This window comes from Sprattus sprattus (genome assembly GCF_963457725.1).
Source record: "Sprattus sprattus genome assembly, chromosome: 14".
Lineage (NCBI taxonomy): Eukaryota > Metazoa > Chordata > Actinopteri > Clupeiformes > Clupeidae > Sprattus > Sprattus sprattus.
The window spans coordinates 24,858,595-24,885,965 of NC_137912.1; the positions used below are offsets into that span (position 1 = coordinate 24,858,595).

The 27,371-nt window shown below is 43.6% G+C and overlaps 1 protein-coding gene across 1 annotated transcript in view; it reads right to left on the minus strand.

Annotated features, from left to right (window-relative positions):
* opn4b (opsin 4b) overlaps nucleotides 1–26,043 on the minus strand; it is a gene marked incomplete at both ends in the record, with an annotated part of 26,864 nt that extends 821 nt beyond the window's left edge. Inside the window, 10 exons of the mRNA XM_080851243.1 lie at nucleotides 1,869–1,934; nucleotides 3,084–3,290; nucleotides 3,964–4,147; nucleotides 5,458–5,565; nucleotides 5,851–6,012; nucleotides 6,202–6,373; nucleotides 6,749–6,952; nucleotides 9,690–9,823; nucleotides 10,752–10,894; nucleotides 25,900–26,043. Coding sequence (XP_080707369.1) covers nucleotides 1,869–1,934; nucleotides 3,084–3,290; nucleotides 3,964–4,147; nucleotides 5,458–5,565; nucleotides 5,851–6,012; nucleotides 6,202–6,373; nucleotides 6,749–6,952; nucleotides 9,690–9,823; nucleotides 10,752–10,894; nucleotides 25,900–26,043 — 1,524 coding nt within the window. The remainder of the gene's footprint in view (nucleotides 1–1,868; nucleotides 1,935–3,083; nucleotides 3,291–3,963; nucleotides 4,148–5,457; nucleotides 5,566–5,850; nucleotides 6,013–6,201; nucleotides 6,374–6,748; nucleotides 6,953–9,689; nucleotides 9,824–10,751; nucleotides 10,895–25,899) is intronic.
* Between the last annotated feature and the right edge of the window lie 1,328 nt (nucleotides 26,044–27,371).

Here is a 27,371-nt window from a genome sequence, read left to right on the forward strand (position 1 = left end):
ATGGCAGCCTAGAGCTGAAATGGTTAAGCACCAATGACTTAACCAAGAAGTTTTGGGGAACATTGATGACTCTAGTAATGGCCTGCTATGCCTATTACTGCCTGTCTTTCCTATCTGTGTTGTAGGCGTGACTGCAGCAGGCAGTTAGTGGAAAGTGACTACACCTGGACCTGGTGTCTCCACGGGCCTATAACATCCACCATCTCCTGTTCCGGGGGGAGAGCTTCCTTTTTCCCCACTGCTTTGGTTTCTTTTCACATGCAAAAATGCACCTCAACAGATTATCATTCTCACCCATGCATGCACCTCACACTGATTGACTTGGATGACGACCCTGCTCATCTTTTGGATTGACTTACGTTTGTTTTGTTCTGGTCTGGTTTGGGAGCTTTTGTAATAATAAATTACTGTATTTTGTTAAACTTCAAACTGTGTCCTCACTGCTTTTTGTCATCGCTTAGAGACGAGGTCATGACAATATATAAACATGTTTTGTGGTAGATCATTTTCAATTGGTCATTTTTTTAAAATGTAGATTACAAGCCAAAAAAGTGTGGGCACCCCTGCTCTAGTTGGTGTAAATTGATCACCCTGTTTTACGCCTAAAACATCTTCTGGGGTGCAGAATAAAGCCTTTGGAGTTCATGGGAAGAATTCCATGTAAGCAAACAGAAATCTGATATCGAGAGCATAAAAAGCTCCTTTGGGAAACTAATTGGAGAGAACATGTATAATATATTGCTGTGAGAGTCCTGGGAATTTGGTTCAAATAGGGACAACAGGGATGTAACAATATCAGTCAGGAGGTGGCGCTAGAAGAGTTAAGTTGACATCAAAGCCGCAGAGAGTGAGAGATTGTTTTGAGATCTCTATCATCATTACGGAGCTTCTTGGAAAATCTGGGGTATAACATTTCATTAGTGGGGAAATTTCATGAGAAAAACAATGCATTTGTTAAAGCGAAAGTATCCCTCCCCTAAAATAACAAACCAATTTCGCTTTTCAGTCAGTCCCAAAATGTTCAGAGGAGAACCCTTTAATCCGATAATGAGCCTCGCACGGAGCCATGTCCACATGATTCTCCTCTAACCCCGGGATATTGACAGAACTAGAGATGAGGAAGACAGAGGGAGAAAGAGAGGATGAGAGGAAGAAAGGAAGAGAGAGAAACGGGAGAGTTTGACCCAGGGGGAGAAGAGGGGTAAAGGAGAACTGGATAAAGGAGTAGAGAGAGAGAGAAAGATAAGGAGTGTGGATGAAAGATAAGAGAGGGTGAAGGGGGATGCAAAAGAAAGAGATGGACTGGAATGTAACAGAGCTGGAGAGAGGAGAAGATTGGGAAAAGGCACGGAAGAGGAGGAAAGCCGAGAACCTGTCTCATTCCATCTCTTCCATAATTAGCCCAAATGAAGCTGATGATGTCCCCGACAACAACCCTTCCCAGTAGGCATTGAGCCGTCACAAATACTCCCTTCCTCATCCAGCAGACACGGCTAACAACACAGGCCAACTAACTGCAGCAGTGCGGGGAGGGGAGGGAGCTGTGAGCCTCATTCGAGCATCTTCCAGTAACTTTGGCTGACTCTGGCTGACACGCAGCCCCTTAAGGTCCTACATATTTTAAAGGGTCCTTAGTGACAACACAGAAGGGTAAGGCTGAGCCTCCACTCTGTTCCCCTCATGCAGTACGTGGTGCGTCAGGGATGGATTGGTCCCAATGATATTTAGTGCCTCTTGTCAGTGGGTTGATGTGTCCACATTGTGTGTCGGAAACTGGCTCGGAGTCAAACAGACTAAAACAAATCGATGCAATAAAAAGCAATCGCCCGGATGGCAGGAGAGACCTGAGAATCAATAGCTGTGCTTACCAGTGAGGGCAGTCCGCCGTTCATGCTTATGTCAGTCAGGGAGATGGTGTCTGCATCTATCAGGGTCTACAGAGAAGAGAGGAAAACTGGTGAGGACATGCGATGAGATGGGTCAATACACTGCAGTGTTTTCAACATTTGTCTTCCATTAGAAAGAATTATATAAAAATGATTGAACAGATTGACTGAACAGAGTGCAGTGATAGTGGAAGGATCCTCTCCACCCAATCCACATCTACACCAGTGAGAACACCAGCAACAGGTCATGACAAGGACATGAGTGGTTCACCCCACTTCCACACTGGACGGAAGGAATTAGTTTGGCCGCTGAGCAGCAGGTCATTGAGTGCTGCCCTGCGGACCAGGCCGCTCTCCCTCTCGCTCTTGGCCACAGCAAGGGATTACGCGGAGGGCCAACAGATTAGGCCGGGCTGAATAAGGAGAGCCAGCATTAATCTGACAGTGAGGATGGAGGTTGGCCTGGCAGACAGTGACCCACATCAGTCCGTGGAGCTGATCCAGATCCAGTTAGAGCACAGAGCCACCTCCCCTCTGACTGGGCCAGCCAGTGGAAAAACCAGAGGAAAGTCAATATTACCCCCCTCATTCCAGCCAGTCAATATGTTAACTGGCACACAAGTATTCATGAAATCAAACGATGGTCGCTACTGAGAATTCCTCCCACAGTTACGATCTCTCTTAGCTCCTGCTGATTGACTTTAGCAAGTAGTCATGCGAATCGCTACAGTCACTGTTGTGTAATCCTCCCAATAGCCTTAATTCTTCTCAATCTTTCTCTGATCATGTATGACCCGCTACAATTATTCTAAAGCATTACTCTGTCAGTTATGCAACCACATTGAATGGATGAGGTGGATTACTTCCATTTCAGAAATGGATTGATTCGATGTAGAGTGTTGCCTGTAACCACAGCTCTCCAGTGGTGGTTGTGTGGTGGACCCACTCACAATGAAGCTGAGAAATAGATAGAATATTTGCCTGGGATTCATGCTAACTCCTTCCAAAATCCTTAATAAAGTGAAGCTCAGCTCAGCAGAGTGCTGCATGCTCATTCAATTAATCTTCTGTGCAAATAAATCAAAGCAACCTTTGAGTTCAGAATGAACTTCATACCAGTAAAAAATTACTGCAGTTGTTCATGCTGGTCACAGAAACTTGGATCATATGCCACATGAAACTGATTGGGAAACTCACGCTGACATATTCGGGCCGGCTGCGTTCTGTTGAAGGTGGGCCTGACATCCTGGCAGAGTCGCGCCTCCGCACTTTGACCTTGAGAGAGCTGGTGGGTCTGAGGTTAACCAGCTCAGCCGTGTCCTGCCGCATCACGTCACAGGACACCTGGCGACTGGCGGGGTGAGAACCCGTGCTGGAGAGATCTCCCTCAATATCTGTCCACACCTGAGTGAACACACACAAATACACACATGCATAAACATGCAAAAACACCCACACCCACAGACACACACCCCCAAACACACAAACACACACACACACACACACACACACACACACGCGCACACACACACACACACACACACACACACACACAAACATGCACACACACACACACACACACACACACACACACACACACACACACACACACACACACACATGTGCATAAACATGCCAAAACACCCACACCCACAGATACACACCCCCAAACACACACACGCACACAAAAACACACAAACACAAACCCACCCACACAAGCATGCATGCACAAACATGCAAAAACACCCACATAAACCCACCCCCCAACACACACACACAAACACACACACATACACACACACACACACACACACACGCAAGCACACATGAATACCAATGGAAAAACACCCACAACCCCCCCAACACACACTCACACACTCACACATGCACAAGCAAACACGTATACACATGCAAAAAAAACACAACCCCCTCCCCACACACACACACACACACATGCACAGACACATATATCGTATATGTATACTGAGTTGAGTTTATCCTTAAACCCCACACCAGATGGTTTGCTGTACAGAGATATGCATGGTGGACAGAAGCAAGGCTGAGGGGTGGTTCTTACAGACTCGCTGTCGGACACGGACGAGAGGCAGGGCTTGACGGCGCGGTGGTAGTTGCTGTTGTCGGATGTCTGGCTGGTGACAGTGGAGCGGCGCGTGGACATGAAGCTGCTGCTGGTGAAGCGGTCTCTGCGCGGAACACACATGATCGCTCCCAACCACGGGATGTACTTCGCAATTGCTGACCTGTGGAGAGAGAGCCACGGAGACCATTGCTTGAATTCAGCCTTCGTTTGGGCGTTTATGACAGAGGCACAGGTATCACATGATCTAGTCTAGTGTCATTATGGTTTCAATCAATATTCAACAAAGGTCTCACGGGACCGACTCTGGGGTGTGAACAGGTGGACATGCTCAGTCACGGGTATAAAAGAGTGGGTGCCAAATGCAATCATAAGAGCTAAAAGGGACACTGTTATTGCAAGAATAACAGTTATTGCCCTCTTTTCTTTCAAGCTTAAAAAGAGAGAAGAGAGGGCAGGGAGAGAGTGAACCAGAGCGATATGTGACTGTGAAGATGAATGGGCCGTGGCACTTGTGCTTGAAGTGTGTGGTGAGTGGTGCTACAGCAGAAGCTGACCTAATGCAGGAGGTGAGCAGCACGCGGGGGTATGAGTGCTCCTGGCACAAAGTGCTGAATTGGGACTTTGAAATTGATTTCCTCCTCTTACAGGTCACAGTGAAAACTCATATGGGAGACGTGTGTGCTTCTGCTGCCGTGTCCCCGTCACCACATCTCCAGTGTCTGGGCTCAACCAGACCAACTGTTCAGTAAGTGCTGGAATTCAAAGCCAAGGGCCCCAGCTTGACTGGGAGAGGGGCTCTCTCCTCTTGAGGGGAAAAGGGGTTCGAGTGGGTAAACATGGTGGTGCTTGTTAGGAGGTAAAGTGACTCACTCTTCCCTTGATAGGTCTATTTCGTTTTTTCTTTCAAAGAGAAGAGCGCTTCAGGCACCTGCACCATGTTTCTGTTCTTGCTATTTCTTCCCTCTGCAGCCGATAAAACTGTTCATGATCTTCTCATCAAATTTGGCAAGACGATGATAGCAAACAGCCCAGTCCAACAGTCCAAATAGACTCACATCTTTTCTTTCTTTTGTTGCCCACTCACCGGTCCATCTTGCACCTCCAACGGAACAAATGTGGACTGACATTTCAGAACTCCAAAATCAAACACCTTTCGGTCATTGCCACGGTTCACGAGTTGAAGAATAGAAAAGGTCATGTCTTAGTGTGGGACTTTCATTTTCGTATTATGTCCTGACGAGTCAAGCCCAGCCTATGGTCTTTAATGGCTTTGAATTGGTGGTGGTGTGCGTGTGTGTGTGTGTGTGTGTGTTTGTGTGTGTGTGTGTGTGTGTGTGTGTGTGTGTGTGTGTGTGTGTGTGTGTGTGTGTGTGTGTGTGTGTGTGTGTGTGTGTGTGTGTGTGTGTGTGTGTGAGAGGTCTTACCCTGTGAGCAGTATATATTTTGGGAGCATAGAACAACACACTGTACCTGTACTTAGGGTGTGTAATGGCATAGATGATGGGGTTGTGGATGGCAGACGCCTTGGCGATAACAGCCGGAACAGAATGCATATATGGTGTGATCTTGTCTGCATAGCTAGAGGGAGAGAGAAGGAAACATATCGATTAGATATAAACATACAGTATAGAATAGATATAAACAAGTCATGTCTCCCAGCTCAAAAGAACCGGAGCATCTCCAGAAAAAAACCACAATGGCCTCTGTCTGATAGAAGACCATGAACATGTGTAGGTACGCAGCAAGCAGGAATATTCAGTTGTGATGTAAGAATTAACAACCTTGTTATCACATTCCACTCTTGAAAGGAAGGGGGTGCATATGGTCTCCTGTAGACTGTGTAATGAATGTGCCAACCCTTACCCAGCAAAGGCTGTGAGCGCCACAGCGGAGTATGGAGACCAGGAGATGACATAGAGGAGGATGACAATGAGGGCCACCTTGGCCATCTTCCATTCAGTCTGCATGTGGTTGAACCTCCTGACTGAGTCTTTGGTGCTCTCCCCATTGATTCTGCCCACCGCTCTGATAGCATGCACAAGGGACGAGAAGTGACTCTGCATATTAATCTAGACCATATTGACCCGTCCGGGCAATCACTAGCCTACATCCAGATGATTAAATCTCTACTGATATCTTAATCATGTGCGTCATGAAGCATTTCATCAGCTGCCTTGGTTCTCACACGGCCCCTCCACTGGCCCCCGTTGGTACCTGTTCGTGCTCCGGATGGCACGGAAGATGAAGAAGTAGCAGTACATGATGATGAAGAGGGGGATGAAGAACACAAAGGTGAAGAGGAGCATGGTGTAGGCCCTCACTGATGGCGTGAAGGTCATGTAGTCCCACGAGCAGGAGGTCATCAGGCCCTCAGGGACATACGCACCTAGGGCAAACAATTAGACTGAAGTCAAGTGTGTGTGTGTGTGTGTGTGAGGGTGTGTGTGAGTGTGTGTGTGTGAGGGTGTGTGTGAGTGTGTGTGTGTGTGTGTGTGTGTGTGTGTGAGGGTGTGTGTGAGTGTGTGTGTGTGTGTGTGTGTGTGTGTGTGTGTGTGTGTGTGTGTGTGTGTGTGTGTGTGTGTGTGTGTGAGGGTGTGTGTGTGTGTGAGGGTGTGTGTGTGTGTGTGTGTGTGTTTGTGTGTGTGTGTGTGCAAGCAAAAGGAGAGATTCTTCGAGGAGCAGGAATGGAGTTAGAGAGAGAGAGAGAGAGAGAGAGAGAGAGAGAGAGAGAGAGAGAGAGAGAGACATAAACCAAACTCACTCCATCCAAAGAAAGGAGGCAGACTCCATGCCATGGAGTAAAGCCAGGCGCCGGCCAGGATGATCAGGGCACGCCTGCGGTTCATCTTCCCCATGGACGCCAGTGGTCGTGTGATTACAAAGTAGCGGTCCATGGCAATGACCGTGAGCGTCATCATGGAGCAGATCCCAAACAGAGCCCCACAGAAGGCGTACACCTCACAGGCTGGCGAAGGGGACACAACAGAGACACAACACTGAGATCGCTCTCATTAACACCCCGAGGCTCATTCATTATTTTCACATCCTGATTTGGGAATTCATTAAAAAGTGAAAAGCTAGCATATGCAACAGACAGCCTAGGGAATATCTTCAGTCGATTCTAAATAATGCGGAGAAAGAGCATGATTGCCCAGAAATTAGTAAAAAAAACATGTATTTTTTAAAGTTAAAGTAAACATCCATGAACGAAAGCTGTGATAGGTCAAATTAACTGGAACATGCAATCATGTTGTAGTACAGTTGGTACATTTGTAAGCGTTGGACTTAGTGTTGGAGTTACATTAGTTACATTACACTACATTAGTGTCGGAAGCCACATGGGGGCACTAATTCTCACATTGACATTCATATCAAAGACAGGTCCTTTAAGAGTGGGACACTCATCAGTAGGCATCTCTAAGAGACTCCATTTTGGAATTGCTCAGGCCTGCTGTAATTGTTTCCATTGTCCACAACATTTATCCCCCCCCCCCCCCCCCCCCACGAGGGTGGCCTGAGTTCTGACTCTCTCCAGTGGGTCTCTTTACTGATGGTACACAGGCTGTAACGTTCATTCTGGAAGCATCATTTTGTCTTGGAGGAGGGATTCCTGTAGCACTCTGGTGTTGGAACCTCAGCACCACACTATTATAGTTACATGTAATATGTCTATGTCCGTTACATCATGTTGGGATGGTACAAGGTTTGTTCATATTCAGAGGACTCTAGGCATCATCTAAAGTAAGCGCGTAAGTAAACAAATAATAAAAAGTGAGTAAATAATTAATTAACGTGGTCAGGATTATTTGAGGAAGAATTCTGGCACTTCTGTGATGAGCGCGTGCCCACATTTTAAGATAAAACAATATTAATTAAAAGCTTTCCCTGCCTGTAGCCTGGGAAGTGATTAACACTGAAATTAAATGAGGCACAGACAATAACACAGTGGGAGATGGGAAGCTTAGACAACTGGAGGCAAGGAGTAGAAAGCAAGAAGACCCGAATAGCTGAAATGAAGGGAGGCAAAGAGTAAAAAGCAGATAGAACACGGAAAAGAGAAAATGACACTGAAAGAAACAAAAGGAAGAAAAATCTGGAGGCAGGGGAAGGGAAAGAGAGAGAGAGAGATAGAAAAAGAGAGAGAGAGAGAGAGTGTGAGAGAGAGAGAGAGAGAGAGAGAGAGAGAGAGAGAGAGAGAGAGAGAGAGAGAGAGAGAGAGAGAGAGAATAAGTGACCTGGAATCAAAACACAGCCAGGCTTCCACCGGTGAGTGCCTCACTTCTGGGAAGAGACCATTAGAGGATTAGAATGAAATAAAGGTTTAGCTTTGTTCAAGGGATTTCTACTCAATCAAGCAAATGAGAGGCGAGTGTCTGTACAGTATTTGAGTGTGGGTGAGTGTGAGTGTCTGTATGTGTCTGCGTGTGTGTGTGTGTGTGTGTGTGTGTGTGTGTGTGTGTGTGTGTGTGTGTGTGTGTGTGTGTGTGTGTGTGTGTGTGTGTTTGTGTGTGTGTGTGTGTGCTTGTGGGTGTGTGTGTGTGTCAACATGTGTGAACAAGTGTGTGTGTGTGTGTGTGTGTGAACATGTTTGTGTGTGTGTGTGTGTGTGTGAGACAGCGAGTGCATTCAACTGCTCGCACCTCCGTTATAATGTGTGTCTGTCTGGAGTAGGTGTGAAAACTGTTGAGGTGCACAACCGACTGACACTAAAAGCAGTGCTGGTGGCTATGCAAAGTCTAATAGAGCGGAAGACCAGTAAAGTTGTGATTCACAGCGCTCAGGGCCATGTCCAAAGAGGGTGAACTGTAACCAGCCATGAAAAATTAGATAAAAGATGGACGATTTACATTAAAACTACATAACTGTTCTGTTTTAAATCGACTTGGACCATTTCAGTGGGCAGTCATGAGATTATTCCATGTGACGAGGCATCGGATGATACTGTCTAATCGTCTTCTCCGAGGCCAGAGAAAGGTCCTCCGGTCGCTTAGGAGATCCAAGCAGAGCCAATAAGATCATGGCAGTGATGAAAGGGCAATGAAAGGCCTTAATATCTGAGGCTTCCATATATAGCCATGAGCGAGTAAATGTCTGTAGGTCAAATATGTGGCCATGAGTCTCCAGTCATGCTTCATAATCTGCCTCTGCCCTGTAAGGCTTTCAGGACAACTCAACAACATGAAAGGATGCGAGGAAGAAAGTAATTAAAGAGGAATAAAGGAAGGTCAGTAAAGCTGTATTTATTAGGAGTCACATTGCATGTTTGAGCCAAGTTGTATCTACCCAAAAGAATCAAGAGTAAGGTGATTCAACCTTCACTTCAGAAAACTGCATGAAATTAGACATAGATGCTTGCAAATAAGGAAGATACTGAAAGGTAATTTAAACTCCTTTGGATACCAAAGAGTTCAAGCACGACTGAGATAGAGAGCAATGACTTACAGTATACAAGACCATGCTGAAAGATGAGCCCTTTCTGTTATCAATTACACCTGGAAATATTTCAGAGCACAGTTTGGTCCTTCAGTTTATCTCTCTCTAGAGCTTTGTTAGTCACATTACTGTTTGCAGAATTGACATTTGCAACAATTATTCTATTCTGCTCTGGCACAGAAGCGTACTTCATCTTAACCGTGTGTCTTTAAAAGTCAATTTTCCACTCAATTGAATCAAAGAGAGATAGATGCTGACAGGGCTGCTACCTTTCTCCCCAAAGACCCAGCGCTTGTTCATGCTATTGGTGAAGAAGGTGGGGGTCTGTGTGATGCACATCAGGAGGTCCGTGACGGCCAGATTAATGATGAACATGTTGGAAGGTGTTCGTAGGCCTCTGCTCCTGCAAGACACAACACACATACACACTCAATGACAGGAGAAGTAAAAAAAAAAAAAAATGTGTGAGGCTAGTATAAAGTGTTTGATAAGACTTTTGATAAATCAAATGTGTGCATTCGAAGCGGCGACCTTCCTCTTGGGGCCTTCCTGGCTGTGTGTGTGTGTGGGGGGGGGGGGGGGGGAGCAGCACCCATCTAATCGGTGCCTGAGGCAGTTCCTCAACACAAAGGGTTGGAGGGACCTGAGAGATTGGATAAATCTCTTCCCCTAAGCTACGATCTCTCCCTCTCTGTCTTCCCCACTCCTCCTCAGCATCACCCCCCCCCCCCTCTCCTCCACATCTCCTCTGTTTTCCATTCTCCTCCCAACACCACTGTCCTTCCTTCCTGTCTTAAACCTGTCTTCTCTCCTCTCCCACGCATTCCTTTTCTCTCCTTTCTCTGCTCTGGTCTCATTTTTCTTCTTTCCTCTCCTTCCCTCTTCAGTCCTTTCTGTCTCTCTCCTCTCCTCTCCTCTCCTCTCCTCTCATCTGTCCTCTCCAACTGTCTTCCAGATGTCTTGATGGCGATGGGAATTGGCTCCAGGACCCTCAGGTTTCTCCGTGAGGAGCATGCAAACACTCCACTGGGAGCAAAGCATGATGATACATTAGAGGGGGTAAGAGTAGATCCCATTTCCTCTGAGAACCAGAGTCATTTGTTCCTCAGTCTAAGATCTGACACATATTATTCCCCCAACATTTCACAGAAAGCCATCCCAGCCAGATCCAGTCAATGAGAGTAAAGGACAAACCAAATGTGAGAGGAATGGTTCTAGAGAGGAGTGGTTCTAAAGAGGAATGGTTCTAAAGAGGAATGGTTCTGAAGAGGAATGGTTCTGAAGAGGAATGGTTCTAAAGAGGAGTGGTTCTGAAGAGGAGTGGTTCTTACTTGCAGAAGGCGTAAATGACCAGGAAGTTTCCCACTATTCCAGTGATCCCAATGGCCAGGATGACGGAGCCGATGGTGTAGTGGGCGTGGTCTGGGACGTCCACGGTGGGGAAAGGGTACCGCGACTCTCCGACCATGGCCACCTTAAAGCAGAGATGACACTTTCAGCAATGTAATCTGTGTCTGTTAGTGTGTGTTAGTACTTCTGTGGCTAGGCTGCTATGTTTGCTCTCTTGTGAATATCCATATGCTGAACTGACACTAAACTGACAAAACAAAAAAACAAACAAAACAAATCATAAGGAAACATATGTAAAGCATCCTTTACAGTTTTTGAACTGAAGTGTACTGTTGGAGCTTAGTATGGTGGTGATCTCTGCCAAACGAAAACAGTGCACTGCCACACTGACCTGACCTGACCTGACCTGACCTGGGTAAGATGTGCTATCACTTGGAACGATCAGGTTTCCACAGCACCCTAAAACATACAGTATCTGAATGTGGCTGTCATACACTGTCAATCACCATATCAACTGTCAAACTGAAGCCATCAGCTTTCATATCAGCCATTCAGAAAACACTGATAGGTCACAGCAGCAGTCAGTTACACTTTGAATGAAAACACACAAATCTCTTCAGAGGAGTTACAGAGCTAAATTAATGAGTTTATAATCTTCCCTTTTTGAATGGATTAGGGAGTGTGTGTGAGTGTGTGCGTGCGTGCATGTGTGTGTATGTTTTCGTATGTGTGTAAGTGAGAGAGTGTCTGTAAATACAAGATTATGTCTGTAGTACACTGGAATAATCTGTTGGCCTCACCAGAGACAGAAAGATCTGGCGAAGATTTCTTGTGACTACCCTTCATTGACCCCCAGTGAAGAAGGTCTGATTGCTGAAGATTTGGATTTCTTCTGCCTTAAATAGAAGGATTCAAATGCCCTTCGCAACATCAGAGAGATGCATACCTCCCTTTGAATCAGTTCGATCTAGCAGAAAGAGGCAAGATTTGGCAGGGCTCACTCAAAGCTCATGGACCTGCCCTGGTCTGATCTTCTCATTCAACAAAAGTTGTGTCTGTTTGAGTGTAGAGTGCTAATAGAATTGAGGTGATAGCTATAGGCCTTCTTGAACGGTGCAAATATTATCTCCAACTGGATTGTAAGATCTCTCTCTCTGTCTCTTTCTCATTTTGTTCTCTGTCCCTCTGCTGTTGATCTGCTGTTGATATAAAGTAGATATACAGACCTTAAAAACTCTAGACCAGAAACCTATCAGCTATCACCACTGCCATATAACAACAAAGTATAACTTATTCAAATTTGACAGTTTCTTACAGTTTTTGGATGCCTGTCTCATTTTTTAATATTACATGGGCTGCCACCTCCACCATTAAATTAGTTTATGAAGCTGAAGGATGGCAATGGCTTGGCAACTAGGGCAGTCACCAGGGGAGACTGTGTTATACAGTATAGACACAGTGCGTTTGGACAGACAGTCTTCTCAGTGAGCGCCTCTAATACCCTCCCTCCTGATGTAAGGCAGTGCCCAGTATTTCAGTGTTCAAAAACAAACCTAAGGAACTGCACTGTTTTGTCACACTGTTGTTTACCTTGTATGTCTGTCTGGTTTTTACAATTTGTTTTCTTAACTGCACTGTTTTGTCAAACTGCTGCTTATCTTTTTTATTATTATAATTTCTTTTAATTATATATTTTGTATTATTATTTATTTATTTCCTTTCCATATCTCTCTGTCATGCCCTGCCAATGAACAACAGATGAAAACTAGCTTACCTAGCTAATTCCAGTGCATTTACATTATCTTTGGGAAATGTTTATCAATGTACACTGTCCCTCTTCAAATAAACGCATAAAGAAAGCTGATGCATATTTGAATGTTTGGATTGCATTCTATTGCTAAAGCTTTGTATCTGGGGTCCACTTAAAAGGGTCTGATGAAAGAAAAAGAAATAACAGTTTTACCCACAAGAGAAAATACTAAAAAGTAACCTCAGTTGTAAACAATTATAAAAAGATCTTTAAAGTAAAGGCTGTGGCATTTATTCTTATTCTGATGCCCATAAAATCTAAAATCCTCTCTTTTCAAGGGATAAACAGTGTGACATTATAAATAAACGGTTATAAGGCCATGACGCATGGTCCTGAGGTAAGAGAGTGCAGTAAAGAACAGGCTTGGTGAGACAGACTGTGTTCAACCTTAAACCACCATCAAGAGGCCAGAAGAAGTGGAATTCTTTCTACGATTATATGCTCAATTTATGCGGTAAAAAGGACAATTGTGAATTGCTGATTTTGGGTTGAATTCGCAAATCACAGAATTGCAAAAGAATGTAGGACTGATGTCTGACTGTTACTGAGCGTCAACGCTGTTTCTAACTGGAAATGTAATAACAGTGGCGTAACACTATTATAAACTACCAGAATGGGATAAATAAACAACACCCATGTTCATGTAGGCCATGTTTCTCTCAGAACAGGAAGTACTTTACATTCCATGGTAATGCTGTCTGATAGCTTGTGTGCACCATGCCAAGATGCCTCTCTCTCACAAACGCAGACATTCACATACAGACACACACGCGCACGCACACACACACACACACACACATTTGACAGAATATCAATACATCTTAATTCAAGGCAGCAATCAATGTCTATTTGCAAGAAACCGGAAGGAAATTTCACATGGTCGTGCTCAAGTGGTTATAGAGGTGCAGGTGCTGTGTGGGCAGTAGTGTACAGTGTCAAATCAGGCCTGAATCCCTCAAAGCTGTTTGCAACACATGACTTCAGCATGCTAAGCAGTAATCCATATCAATTGTCACAAATAGATTTCCTATTCAGTTCAGGACATCATGTCCCTTTAGTCACTGGAGCTGTGGAGAAAACCCTCATTATGCAGCGGCTCTTAGATGATGATGGAAATCAAAGGCAGCAGCCTGGGGCACAGCTGTGAACTCCGACGGAGCGCCGCATCAGGACCCGTCAAGCTGCTGAGGGGGCAGACGCTGTCAGCCCAGGGAGGGCACACACGCATGGGGACTCAACAATCACCTGAGGTCTGAATAGGAGTCTCCTTTCAGTTCTGTGCTCCTGCTGCGTTATATGCTTCCAGATTAGCATTACCGCTTTACTTGAACCCTTGTTTTCAACCCTTGTAGTCAAAAATAGTTTTTACCAGCTCAGAGTGATCTCCCGCCTCAAATCCTTCCTATCCCACAACGACCTTGAGATAGTTATGAATGCCTTTATTTCATCACGGCTGGATTATTGCAATTCCCTCTACCTTGGCCTCCCCCAATCCTCACTCAGACGTCTGCAGCTGGTCCAAAATGCAGCTGCGTGTCTTTTAACTGGCACCAGGAGGCACGAGCACATCGCACCCATTCTGGCCTCCTTGCACTGGCTCCCAGTTATTTTTAGGATCCAATTTAAAATTGTTTTATTTGTTTATAAGGCACTCAATGGGCTGGCCCCGGCCTATATCACTGAGCTTGTTCAGCCCCTCTCTGCCCAAAGGTCCCTCAGATCCTCTAACAAAGGGCGTCTGTATGTGCCACACTCACGGCTCAAGCAGAGAGGTGATAGAGCCTTTGCCATTGCTGCTCCACGTCTGTGGAACCAGCTCCCCCTGGACATTAGATCCGCCCCCTCCATTTCTGCCTTCAAATCTAGGCTAAAAACCCACCTCTACTCCCTGGCCTTCCTTGCCCCTTGACCTTTTAGCCTACCTCCTGTTCATGTCTGTGTGGTATGCCCTGGAAATGAATGTTCCCCCTGTTGTATTATTATGACCTCTATGTATTGTTGTGTTGTTGTATTTTATTCACTTTTTATCTTTTTTTATTATTATTATTATTATTATTATTATTATTATTATTATTGTTATTTTCAATTATTATTTGTATTATTTTTATCTTATTGTACAGCACTTTGGTCAGTGTATGCTGTGTGTAAATGTGCTCTATAAATAAAACTTACTTACTTACTTACTTGTTTTCATTGTATTGTTTCGGCACTATATAAATACAATTGAATTTAGTTATTTGTGTAAGAGGTAGCAAATAAACATGTTTTTGTTTAAAATTAATACAAGCAAAGTGAACCCTATCACGGGTGAAAGTTAAAAAACTTAACTGATAAAAATAGAGGGGTAAAAATGGATGTGAAATAAAAGGGTCGAGTGATAAATGATCGGGTGATTTGATGGATGTAAAGCCAATTTGAGCCATGCTTCATCAATCATCTTTCCCCGTCTCACATTCATCATTCATTATTCTCAACACAAAATGGCCATTTATCATTTCAGGAGTGACCTCATGGGGGGGAAGTAACGACAAATTAATGTTGTTATATTATATTGACATTGTATTTGCAACAGTGTTGCACCGATAATCAACTGGGCCATGTTACTGCACTGTCTTCCATTTATCATTACAGTAACAATACCCAACTTTATCGTTTACTTCCGCCCAAAATGTTAATCAAAAACCGGTGCCCCGGACTGACTAACTAATCAAGGTATTGGCTGTTACACTTCAGACCTGCCTGCTCATGAGCTTAGATAGAAGCTGTGTTCAGAATGTGCACTCACTCACTCCCTCTATAGTCCACTCCATAGTGAAGCAGACATTGTGTGGTGCTGTTTGAATCCTCAACTGCACCTTTTATTCACTGTATAGTGCATTATAACATTCACTGTGTTGTGCAATATAAAATGTCCACGCGCCACATGTAGTATGTTTTACCCCTCAATTCACTCAATCAGTTCTCAATTCACATGGATTTTCATCTCCCCTCATAGTTCCCATTAATATCATCCACAAAAGTCTCATCCCCAAAGAACATGTTAACCCATTGAGATAAATGTAATATTTATGAAATAGCCCTAGCTGTGCAGTCTTCAATTGGCCACAGATGCTGTTACTGCAGAAGTTCTCTGCCATGTCTCTTTCTCACAGCGGTAATCCACTGGAGAGAACAAGGAAAGGCTCTCTTGCAACTAATTTGATTTTCACAGTGTACAAAGATTCCCAGATTAATTAATTACAAATGTTCCAGATTATTTATTCAAAAGGTTTGAACTGAAAGTAATGAGTAGGCCTACAGACTAGTACCTGCACCAGAGCAGTCCACCACAACATGCTTTCTGACACATTTTTGTATCAGTTAATTGACATGTCAGCAATGATCTTATTAATCAGTTGAGATATGCCTGGAAAATGTCATTTCACAATTGCGAATCTTGTATTTCCTTTTACATTTTGTATGTTTCAAGAAAGGTATTGCCAGATGGGTGCATAGTTGAAAGAGTTTCTATACATTAATCTTCTGGTTTATGTTGGATGTCAAGGGTGAGTCTGTGGTCATCACTCAGGTTATGATACACAAAACCGCCATGGCAACATGCACACAATATTTCGTGCCAATGCTCTCATCACTTCCGTATCGAGAGTCCAAAGAGCCACTGACAGGCTTCTGTATCAGGCGGGCTGGGCAGAACCCCTATATCGCCTCCCTTGAGCGTGACTGCACCCGTCTCATTAGTGCTGGTTAATGCAGCGGCTGGGGGCCCAAGGGCTCTTGAGGGCCGCGTTACTGGGGGGTTCAGCCATGTGAGAGGCACCTCGGCTCTGTTAATAAAGGGGACTGAACTGAGAGCTGTGAATTTGATTGAACAATCACAGGGTGCATGCTATCAAGGAACTGAACTGAGAGCTGTGAATTTGATTGAACAATCACAGGGTGCATGCTATCAAGGTGCAACAGCAGGTGCGGGGCATGGCAGAGCTCTTGTGACTCTCTCGCCTGAGCCAGGGCATGAGGCCCAGATCTCATTCTTACAGTACAGCATCAGGAGGTGAGATTACACGCAAGCTGCTGTGTCTTTTGGTGAAAAGCAGTCATACATTACAGCGAGATGCACAAAAGAAGGTAAATTGGTGGGTGAAAGGGGGAAGTGAGTAGCCAAGAGTAGAGATGATCAGATGTAGATTCAGACCCTGTCACTAACCTTGTTTGACCTTGTTTGTCGAAGTTTTTTAGTTTTGTTTTTTCAACGATTTGCTTGGTTGCTGATATCACATATGTACACTTTGCCGATCCACATGAAACTTGGCAAGAATAAGATGTTTGTGTCCCAAGTTGAGTGTGTCCCTTCAAGTGCATTAGTCTTGAAGCACTTTGTTGGCAATAGCTTGACAACCGTTAAAAAAATGTTATGGCAAGACCGCCTCTAGGAGGTACATGACCCTAGATCATTACGACTCTTTTGTGGAGTAGCACCAGCAAGGGTAACATCAATGCAAAAAAACAGCGCTTCGCTAGCTCATTTCTTGTGCAGTAATGGTTCAAACTTCGCCAAATTTGACAAGCTGCATCACTACCACATTCTTTTGGTGCACCTTTGTAACATTTCGTCCATAGCTGCAACTGGCACATTTCAGAACCTCAAGAACCACTTAAAGGCACCCAGTGCAACTTTCGAGGCTTAAAAATAAACATTCAATTTCTAGTCTTTTTTACACGTAGTAAGTTTCAATAACTCCATACCATTACATATCGACATTCAAGGAGCAAAGATGAGACGTCGTTGTGTGGTGAGAACTGATAGAAAATCGATAACAACAACAATCGCCGCCATTTTCTTTATTTATTGGTCCCGCAATAAATAAAGCAGGATTCCAGTCAATGGAAAAATGGCCTCTCCCCACCGGCGATTGTTGTTTTTTACGATTTTCTATCAGTTCTCACCACGCAACGATGTCTCATCTTTGCTCCTTGAATGTCGATATGTAATGGTATGGAGTTATTGAAACTTACTACGTGTAAAAAAGACTAGAAATTGAATGTTTATTTTTCATTGAATGTTTATATAAAGTTGCACTGGGTGCCTTTAAAAGAACATTTTGAAATTTTGTATGCAAATACAAAAAATTAGCTTTGCATCATGTGTTGATGTAGTGTGACTACTGTAGGCGATTAGATATTAAGTATTAAAGTATTAAATATGGCATGGAAGCACAGGGTGGTTGGTCTGTGAGTGCTGCTTCTTGCTGTGCATGCTGCCTGCGACCAGGACTTGGAGGGCCCAGGGGCCCTTGATTTCATTATCCGTCCACGCTCATTATCTCACTTTGTGCGGTGGTCATATTACGCACCGCTGAGCAGCACGTTTAGTTTCAAAGTAGTTTTTACCACCAACCCGCCTCGAGGCATAAGTGGTTAAATTATGAGAATGTTGTTGCACTGATGCAGTGCAGCATACCAATGCATATGCCATCACTACGTTTCTAAATGAGGTTTCCAAAGAAGGTTCTTTTCTAAGCTCAACACCATTTCTATCCTAGGAAAAGAGGTGGGGGTGGTGGAGGACTACAGATACCTGTGTGTTCACCTTGACAACAGACTGGACTTGAAAGGTAACACTAAGGCTGTCTACAGGAAGGTACAGAGCAGAGCACTCTACTTCTTGAGGAAGCTTAGGTTCTTCAATGTGTGGAGCAAGATGTTGGATCTTCTAGTCTGTTGATGCAAGTGAAATTTACTTAGCAGCCAGCTATTGGGACAGCAGCATCAGCGTCAATGACACTAAGAAGTTGAACAAGCAGTTAGAGAAAGCTGACTTTGTGCTGGGGATCACTCTAGAGCCCCTAGAGATGGTTGTTGAGAGAAGGATGTTGCACAGAATGCTTAAAACTTTATATCCCCTGGTCGACTGTGAAAGGGAGCAGTGGAGCCTTTCAGTTGAAGCTCCTTTAACTCTGCTGGATTAAGGGCCGCTACAGGATGTCATCCCTGCCCTCAGCAATAGCAATATATAGCAATATACAACCTCCGTGTGGTATTTCTTGCTAATGCCTTTGGATCCGTGCAGCACAGTCTGTTGTGGAAGGCATTCAGTGACTATCAGGTCCCTGAAAAGATTTCTGCATATTTTAGGATATATAGATATATTGGTATAACAGGTTGTCTAAGTACTGTAGCATTGATTCGATTAAGAACTTTGAAGTTACCAATGGCCAGCTTGGTGAAGGAATTCAAATATAAGAGCAGTTTGTAAATATATGGATCCAGCACTCAAGAACACTGAAGACAGGGAAGAAGTGGAATTCAGGAGAAGTGTTTCAACATGCACGAGGTGCATTACAGCATAGGGATACCATTGGGCAGGTACAGTGTGAGTGGAAGAGCAAGGTTCAGGTCAGGTGACAGTTGGAGAGCATAGGGTAAGGCTACATTGCCAGAGAGAGGGCAGATGGTAACCAGCTTTGTTCAAGAGCAAGAGGAAACTAGATGAGCAGCAGCTGCTTCTCGGGCAAAGCAAGAGCAATGGATGAAATGGCATAATGTTGAGAAGAGGTAGATCAGCTAGAATGAATAGTGGGCTATGGATGCTAGCTGGCTTAAATTCAGTGCTAGAGGCTCTTCAGTGGTCCTTCCAATTCCACAGAACCTCAGCCAGTGGCTGGGTGGAGTCAGAGGCTGCAGATTGTGAATAGCTGTTGGTTTATTATGACCGCCGCGCGACAGCGGTTTAGTCTGAGTTTTTTTTATGTTTTTCTGTTTGCCGATTTTCTGTCAACGATTTCCGGGACACTGAAACACTGGGGTGCACGAAATTTGGTGGGCATGTAGCCCCACTAGATTAACGTGGAACCACTCGTTTTGATCCGTTGCACCCCTGTCGGACTGGACCCCTTTTAAAGAGGGTGGGGCGATTCAGTTTTCTGTGAATAAGTCGAAAACCGTAGGGCTTAGGAGGACCACATTTTGTTTGTATGTTGGTCTTAAGAGGCCACGTCAACCATTCCACTACCACTTATTTCATGTATAGGTCCACCTAGTTACAAATGAAAAAGCAAAAATGGAGTGTTGTAAAAAATGTTAAGTGTAAGTTGACAAGGTCAGAACTGCACGAAATCGGAGATGTGGGATCATTATGACACCTTCTGACTGCACGTTAAGTTTCGTGGAATTCCGTTCACAGGGGGGGGATGCAATAAATTGATTTATATGGTTGTACACCAACTGGCCTGTAGGTGGCGCAACACAGTTTTCTTCGAATATCCCGAGAACCATAGGGCCTTGGAGGGCCAAATTGTTCTTGTATGTTTGTGGTAAGGGGCCAGGTCAACCCATACCATAACCAGTCATTACATGTATAGCGCCACTTAGTTAAAAATTAAAAAGCAAAAATGAGGTGTTTTAATCGCATATATGTCAAAGTGCTCGAAAAATTACCAAATTTGCAAGGGACATCAAGCCTTTAACAGTCCATCTTCGGTAGAGTTGTTGTCCATGGATGGAGCAAAATGGCTCTGTAGCGCCCCCTAGAACATTGCAAAAAAACCTGCGCATTGGGGTTATTTTGGCGTAGCTTGACGGAGTTCGGTACACGTCTTCATGATGCTTGGACGCACCAAAAAGTGTCTTGACGCCATGGTGGCAGGTCCACAGGAAGTCGGCCATTTTGAGTGGAAGATGCGTTTTGACGGCGTTTGCACACCTTGCATCTGATCGAACTCCTCCGACAGATTTAATGGTAAAGCCTTGAAATGTGGTCAGGCTACTCTTCAGCCATGGGCGACTAAAAGTTATATTGGATTTTTTCATTAGTCGGAAGGTGTGGGCGTGGCAGAGCCTCAAACTTTGCCAACTTGTTAGTGCTTGCCACAAAACACAAAGTCTCTTATAACTCAATCGCATACATGTCAAAGTGCTCTAAAAATTACCAAATTTGCCAGGGACATCAAGCCTGTAACCGTCCATCTTCGGTAGAGTTTTTGTCCATGGATGGAGCAAAATGGCTCTGTAGCGCCCCCTAGAACATTGCAAAAAAACCTGTACATTGGGGTTATTTTGGCGTAGCTTGACAGAATTCGGTACATGTCTTCATCATGTTTGGACGCACCAAAAAGTCTCTTGACGCCATGGTGGCAGGTCCACAGGAAGTCGGCCATTTTGAGTGGAAGATGCGTTTTGACAGCGTTTGCACACCTTGCATCTGATCGAACTCCTCCGAGAGATTTAATGGTAAAGCCTTGAAATGTGGTCAGGTTACTCTTCAGCCATGGGCGACTAAAAGTTATATTAGATTTTCTCATTAGTCGGAAGGTGTGGGCGTGGCAGACCCTCAAACTTTGCCAACTTGCCAGTGCTTGCCACAAAACACAAAGTCTCTTATAACTCTTGCGTACATTGTTTGATCCAGAGAAAATGTCTTAGGGTGGACGCTGGATCCGGCCCGAACGCGTACATATGCCTGACTGATGTCACCTATAGCGCCACCTGTTGGTGGTTGGAAACTTCACTTTGTTTCCACACCGAGCATGTGATTGAACTCCTCCTACAGATTTAATGGTAATGCCTTCAAACGTGGTCAGGTAACTCTTCAGCAATGGGGAATTAAAAGTTATGAGAATCTTTTACAAAGTTTGAAGGGTGTGGGCGTGGCAGACCCTCAAACTATGTACTCTTCACAACTCCAGTCACTTATAACTTATGCATATATTGTCGAAAGTGCACAAAATTGAAAGTGGTGGATCATTATGAGACCCTCTGAATGCATGCCATGGGGGGCCATACAATTTTTTTTATGTGACTGTACACCAACTGGCCTGTAGGTGGCCTGACAACAAATGACAACAAATGACAATACATACATTTACCATTGGCCAAACATAAGAGATTTTAAGGGAATGTCTGCTTTTGATGGGTGTGTGAACAGTTTAAAAAAGATAGTACAATTCTGAAAACAACATATTGTGTTTGGGTCAATTCAACTTTTCTTAACAATGTGGTCATATTTTGTAACGCTTTGCGTTACGTCTAGTTAAAACATATTTTTGTCTGCTTGTAAAACTAGCCTGATGGGCTGATCGGCAGATGGGGCATAGGGTGGGATTGGAGATTGCTGGCTGATGTTGGAAGGCGACTTCAAGTTTCACAGTGTATTATGACTGCTATGAGACCAGACATGGTGTGTTGTACTCTAAGTGTGGGTGTATTTTATTTTTACTTTTAACGCTTCACTCAGAGTTTGAAAGGAATTGTTGAAAATGCAAGCAAGTGGTTATGATAAAGGCACTCACAGATTACAAGACAGTAGTTATGATTAAGGCACTCACAGATTACAAGCCAGTAGTTATGATTAAGGCACTCACAGATTACAAGCCAGTAGTTATGATTAAGGCACTCACAGATTACTTGTGAATTAACTTGTATTATATGAAGAAGCTTGTTGTGCAAGATATTTGGGTGCATAAGGTGACCAGGGTTCGTATCCTATTTTATTCCCTTACCCGAATCCAGGTTGATAATCTCAGAGGGCTATGTCCAAACTCCTGACAGATGTACATACTGTAGGTTACTGCTGTTATTCTCGTCAGCAGTCAGAAGATTATTGTCTGTGATTTATCCTCTTTGAAAAAGGTGGGGAAATGACAACAAAATCACAGAGACAAGCTTCTTCCAAACATATACTTTCTAGTTCTAAAGCTGTTTCTGAAGCAGTAAGAACAGGACATGAATGAACTGCTCCAGGGACCAACCACAACACAACCCCTAATCACAGAGCTCTCTCCCCAGACAATTCTAAGCAGACAAGCAATCTCAGTTCAACTTCTCATCCCCTGTTAATTTCTCAGGTGAGTGCACATCGTGTTGTAAGTAGAGGTGTCTTTGTGTGTGTATATGTGAATACCCTAAATTAGTTTGATTCGTTTTCTATTTTCAGCGTTTTCATTCTGATTCCTTGAACATTGCTTATCCAGGACGGACAGCTGTACTGACGAACAGCAGCACATAAGCTCCTCTTAACATCCTGTATATCCTGTAACTTAAGTCAGGATAAGTAGAATCTACGTAATCAGAGCAGATGAACCAGGGAGCACAATAGTGCCACCTAGGACTCCAACCCTACAGCCAGCATTTAATCCATGTCCATACAGAGAGAGAGAGAGAGAGAGAGAGAGAGAGAGAGAGAGAGAGAGAGAAAGAGAGAAGAGAGAGAGAGAGAGAGAGAGAGAGAGAGAGAGAGAAAGAGAGAAAGAGAAAGAGAGTGAGAGAGAGAGAGAGAGAGAGAGAGAGAGAGAGAGAGAGAGAGAGAGAGAGAGAGAGAGAGAGAAAGTTGTTGAGTGGCTCAAGGCAATTGTAGTATTTTCACTGTGCCTTTAAGGCCACTCTGTGTTTTCTTTTTCAATTCAATTCGAGTCTCATTCCGGTTGTAAATAGTGTCTAAATATTCCAAAGCTATTGCCAAACACAAGCCTCACTTAATCATTGCGAAATGTGACCCTGAGTGACTTAGACTTTGTGATATCGAAGGAGTAACATCTGGTTGTTTTCTCAGTTTTTTTTTATCCTTTTTTTCACAACTGGTTCTGTTCAGAACAAAGGAGGTGAATCACGTTGCAGAGTGTCAGTCATGACATCACAGGTGTATTATATGCTGTAGGGGCTCTGCATACTATACATGTAATGCTATCCATACCTCTGGCATAAACGGCCCTCATTTCAGTCAAGGGCTATCCACAAATGGTTAATAGCTTCCATCATTAGAGCTAATTTGCAGGCTTCCCCATTCATCAGGTCTCAAATCCTCCTGCAGTTAAGCTTTGTATCTTCCCAACTTCTCTCTCCAGTACAAATTGCTGTGCTCAAGCAAGACCGTCAGTTTCACAGGAATTGTGAGGTTCCTGAGTATCTGTCACTAAACTTTCAAATGTAGTTGCATTTACATCCTGTTACTTTTTAGTCATTGTTTTTGTGTGGTGCAATGGTTATAAGTGGCGCCCCTTGCTGGTGAGTTTCAAAATGTTGTGTGTAAACCACTGGATCAGATAAGCTTGCAGCCCGTGACAATCAATGTGTTCAATCAGACTTAAGCAGCAAACATGAGGGCATCCAGAGACAACAACTGTTTTCTCTCTTTCTCTCTCTATTTTTCTCTCTCTTTCTGACCCATCCTGACCCTCTCTCTATGTATCTATGTATGTGTGCCAGCATTTAAAGTTTCTATTACAAAATATCAAGATCAATGTCATCCTTCAAAACAGTGTCATTTTGAACGCAACACCAATTTCCAACAGAGTGGAGACATGCAGTGATCACATCATATTGGAGAATATGCTCATTTTTGTCATTTGATGAAGACACTGATTTTAGGTTCATATGTACTTTTACATTAGCCTCAGAAACATTGGGATAATAATAAAACACAAGACCAGGCTGAGGCCATCCCTATCCACAATAATGCTTTCTTCTTTCTGCGACCTGCAAACTTGTACTTTCTGTCACAACTATCTTGCTTGATTTTCAAATACATTTCTATAGACTTGGCAATGGATTTGACAGTCATTTGACAGTAATACCACAGCATGATTAGCTTAGACTTGTTAATCCTGACGACCTCATCCCGAACAAGATTACATTAAGATTGTGGATTCAGTTCATTATTAGCGTATTACCATGGTACTGGTATTATTAGGCAGTAATTACTGATGCCGTAATTGCGTTGAGTGATAGAAATGTCTCCCGTAGGAATGTGATCATTGCACAGCTGACAGCTAGTAATACAGACAGTAACTGAAATGAATGCATAGGAAACCAGAAAATCAGGTTAAGCAAGGAACATTAGTACTCATTACAGAACACATGGTATTTTACTAAATATGTGCACACATGTCTATAGTTCCACTTTAGTAGGCCTATTTGACTTTTATTCTGGAAAGTTGGGAAGAAAAATATAAGCTTAGTGTGAAGTAGGATACACACCTATCACAAAAGTAGTTGAAAGTGAAATTAAACCTTGATTTCCAGTGTGCTCCAACACAACACATTTCACACAGTAAGCATAAACTACATGCGATTTGATCATATTTTTTTCCAAAGTAATATCAGAGGACATAATATTGGATCGACTGCCTTTAAAGAATTTGCGGGATCTTTCACATAACCCTGCACAGTCATACTTTCTGTCAAGCCTAGGGTTAGCTGTCATTGAGGACAGGTGCAACATCCAGGTTGTTCATCCTGTTCGCACTACTGGAGTAGTCTTAAAGAGGGTTAGGCTGGCATCTATCATTCATGAAGTGTTACCAGACAAAATTGTTACTTCTGCGTACATTCCCTCGACTGACGAAACGATCAGCCTACCAAGTTCAGTCGAGTCAGAATGAGCGTGACAAAATGGGCAACTGCTACGACTACAGATGGAAGGAGGGGAATTACTCCGGCTTATCAGATGGGACATAATGATTTTTTTGGATTGACAGTGATTTATCACACTGCTACATTCTGCTGTATAATGTACCGTTAGCTTTACACCTGAAGGTCTCCACCTAACCGCCAGTAGACCTTGGTCAAGTTTTCCTGAATGAGGCGATGAGTGGCAGAGTTCAGGATATTTACATGAAGGAAAAACTCCACCTTCTCAAATATATAATCAGTTCCTTTTTTTCCGTGGATGCAATCGGTCACACTCTCTAAAGATGTCAATAATCGACCATAGAGGTATTTTTTCTACTTAACTTTATAAATCGAAAAACTAATATATTGAACTGGCCAATCCCCACATGAACAATAACACGAACACACATTCTCTGACCATTTTGTACTAATTAGGATGTTTTAACAGAATGTAAATTATACAACATCTGCTTTTCCATAGTTGAACGATGAATGGATCACAATAAACAAGTTACACATATTTGCGAGAAGGGAATTACGCCACTGCTACATTTCACATACTGCTCACATACCCCGTGTGTTTTTATATAACATAGCCTATGTGAGATGTGAAATTATCACCGTGAATGAGTCCATTGAGCGTTTTTCATTCATGTGGTGTACTGAATTAGCACGATCCTAGTCACCAGACCGGCACGCGTCATTCACAAACACTGAAGTTAATTCGTAGCGCTCCACATTTATCAGACATGCACTTTCTTGAAAACCTTTTGCCGCACACCGTCGATGCCCTTTGTTTACCATATGCAATTCTCGGAACTTCTAACAAACTACAGAATCGCCTGAATCGCGACGCTGGAGTCAAATACATCTCCACATCTCACCACACTCAGTGCGCGATAAGACGCGTGATATATATTTACACCTGGTTCGCTTACCGAGGTGGAGAGAGCGGGCAGTTCCATCAGTTTGTAGGCAGTGACAGCGCTGTAATTCCATGGTGTCTTCGTCTCAGTTATGCTAAGTGTACCATCAGGATCCAGAGTGGGGATGCCCTTGATGACCGGCGGCAGCGTGGTCATCACTGCCGGGCTGCTGTCAACGTTGACGAGAGAGCGGTAGCTTTAGTTCCATAAACCCCGCATCACTTTTAATATCCCATTCACGGCGAGACGGGGGTGACCGAAAGTGCGAAAAGTAGATTGCTCTGTGTCCGCTTTGCCTTAGTCTTCCCTCCCTCTCTGAAGCCCGCTGAAGCTCTGAGTCTGGTGGCCTAGCCACGTATGGGATAGAAATGTGTGTGTACAGAGTGTGTGAGGGCAGACATGTAAGTATAGATTATAGTGTGTGGGGGTGTGCCACAGCTGTTCACCTACTGTATACTATCTGATACAAATTCCTTCAGTTAAGTAATTAATTTTTTCTTGGAGAGTTTGTGGGGGAAAAGGAAATGCGATTTCTCTCTCTCTTTCTTACTCTCTCTCTCTCTGTCTCCTCCTCCTCAAAGGTTCATTTCAATTAATATATAGTCGCCCCTGTACACATACAGCATACTGAATGCTCTAGTCTATAGGCACAGCTTCAAATGTTCCATTTTGTCCTCATAGCCAGAGAACCCTGCAATTACACATGGTGAAATCATTCTGTGTATTTGGCACATGTATTTGTGTGACCTGTTTACGTGTGTGATGGATAGATATATAGACAGATAGATAGATAGATGGATACTATATTAAAGGCACCCAGTGCAACTTTATGTAAACATTCAATGAAAAATAAACATTCAATTTCTAGTCTTTTTTACACGTAGTAAGTTTCAATAATCCATACCATTACATATCGACATTCAAGGAGCAAAGATGAGACGTCGTTGTGTGGTGAGAACTGATAGAAAATCGTAAACAACAACAATCGCCGGTGGGGAGAAGCCATTTTTCCATTGACTGGAAGCCTGCTTTATTTATTGTAGGTTACAAAAAATAAAGAAAATGGCGGCGATTGTTGTTGTTATCGATTTTCTATCAGTTCTCACCACACAACGACGTCTCATCTTTGCTGCTTGAATGTCGGTATGTAATGGTATGGAGTTATTGAAACTTACTATGTGTAAAAAAGACTAGAAGTTGAATGTTTACTTTTAAGCCTCGAAAGTTGCACTGGGTGCCTTTAATCCCAAGGGAAATTCAGGAATCCATAATACTTCACCAGTTCACCTTGAGTCGCTCTTATTTACACTCTTGGTTTCGGCAGGGCTGAGGACAGACATTTTGGGGGCATGTGCTCAAGCTGAGAAAGGGCATTCCTCTCAGCGACAGTAACTCATGAAAAATAAAGTAACCTACAGTTGCTTATTTTACCAATACACTTTTAATTAATGATTGAATGTTTCAAGAAGGCTTATTAGCTATAG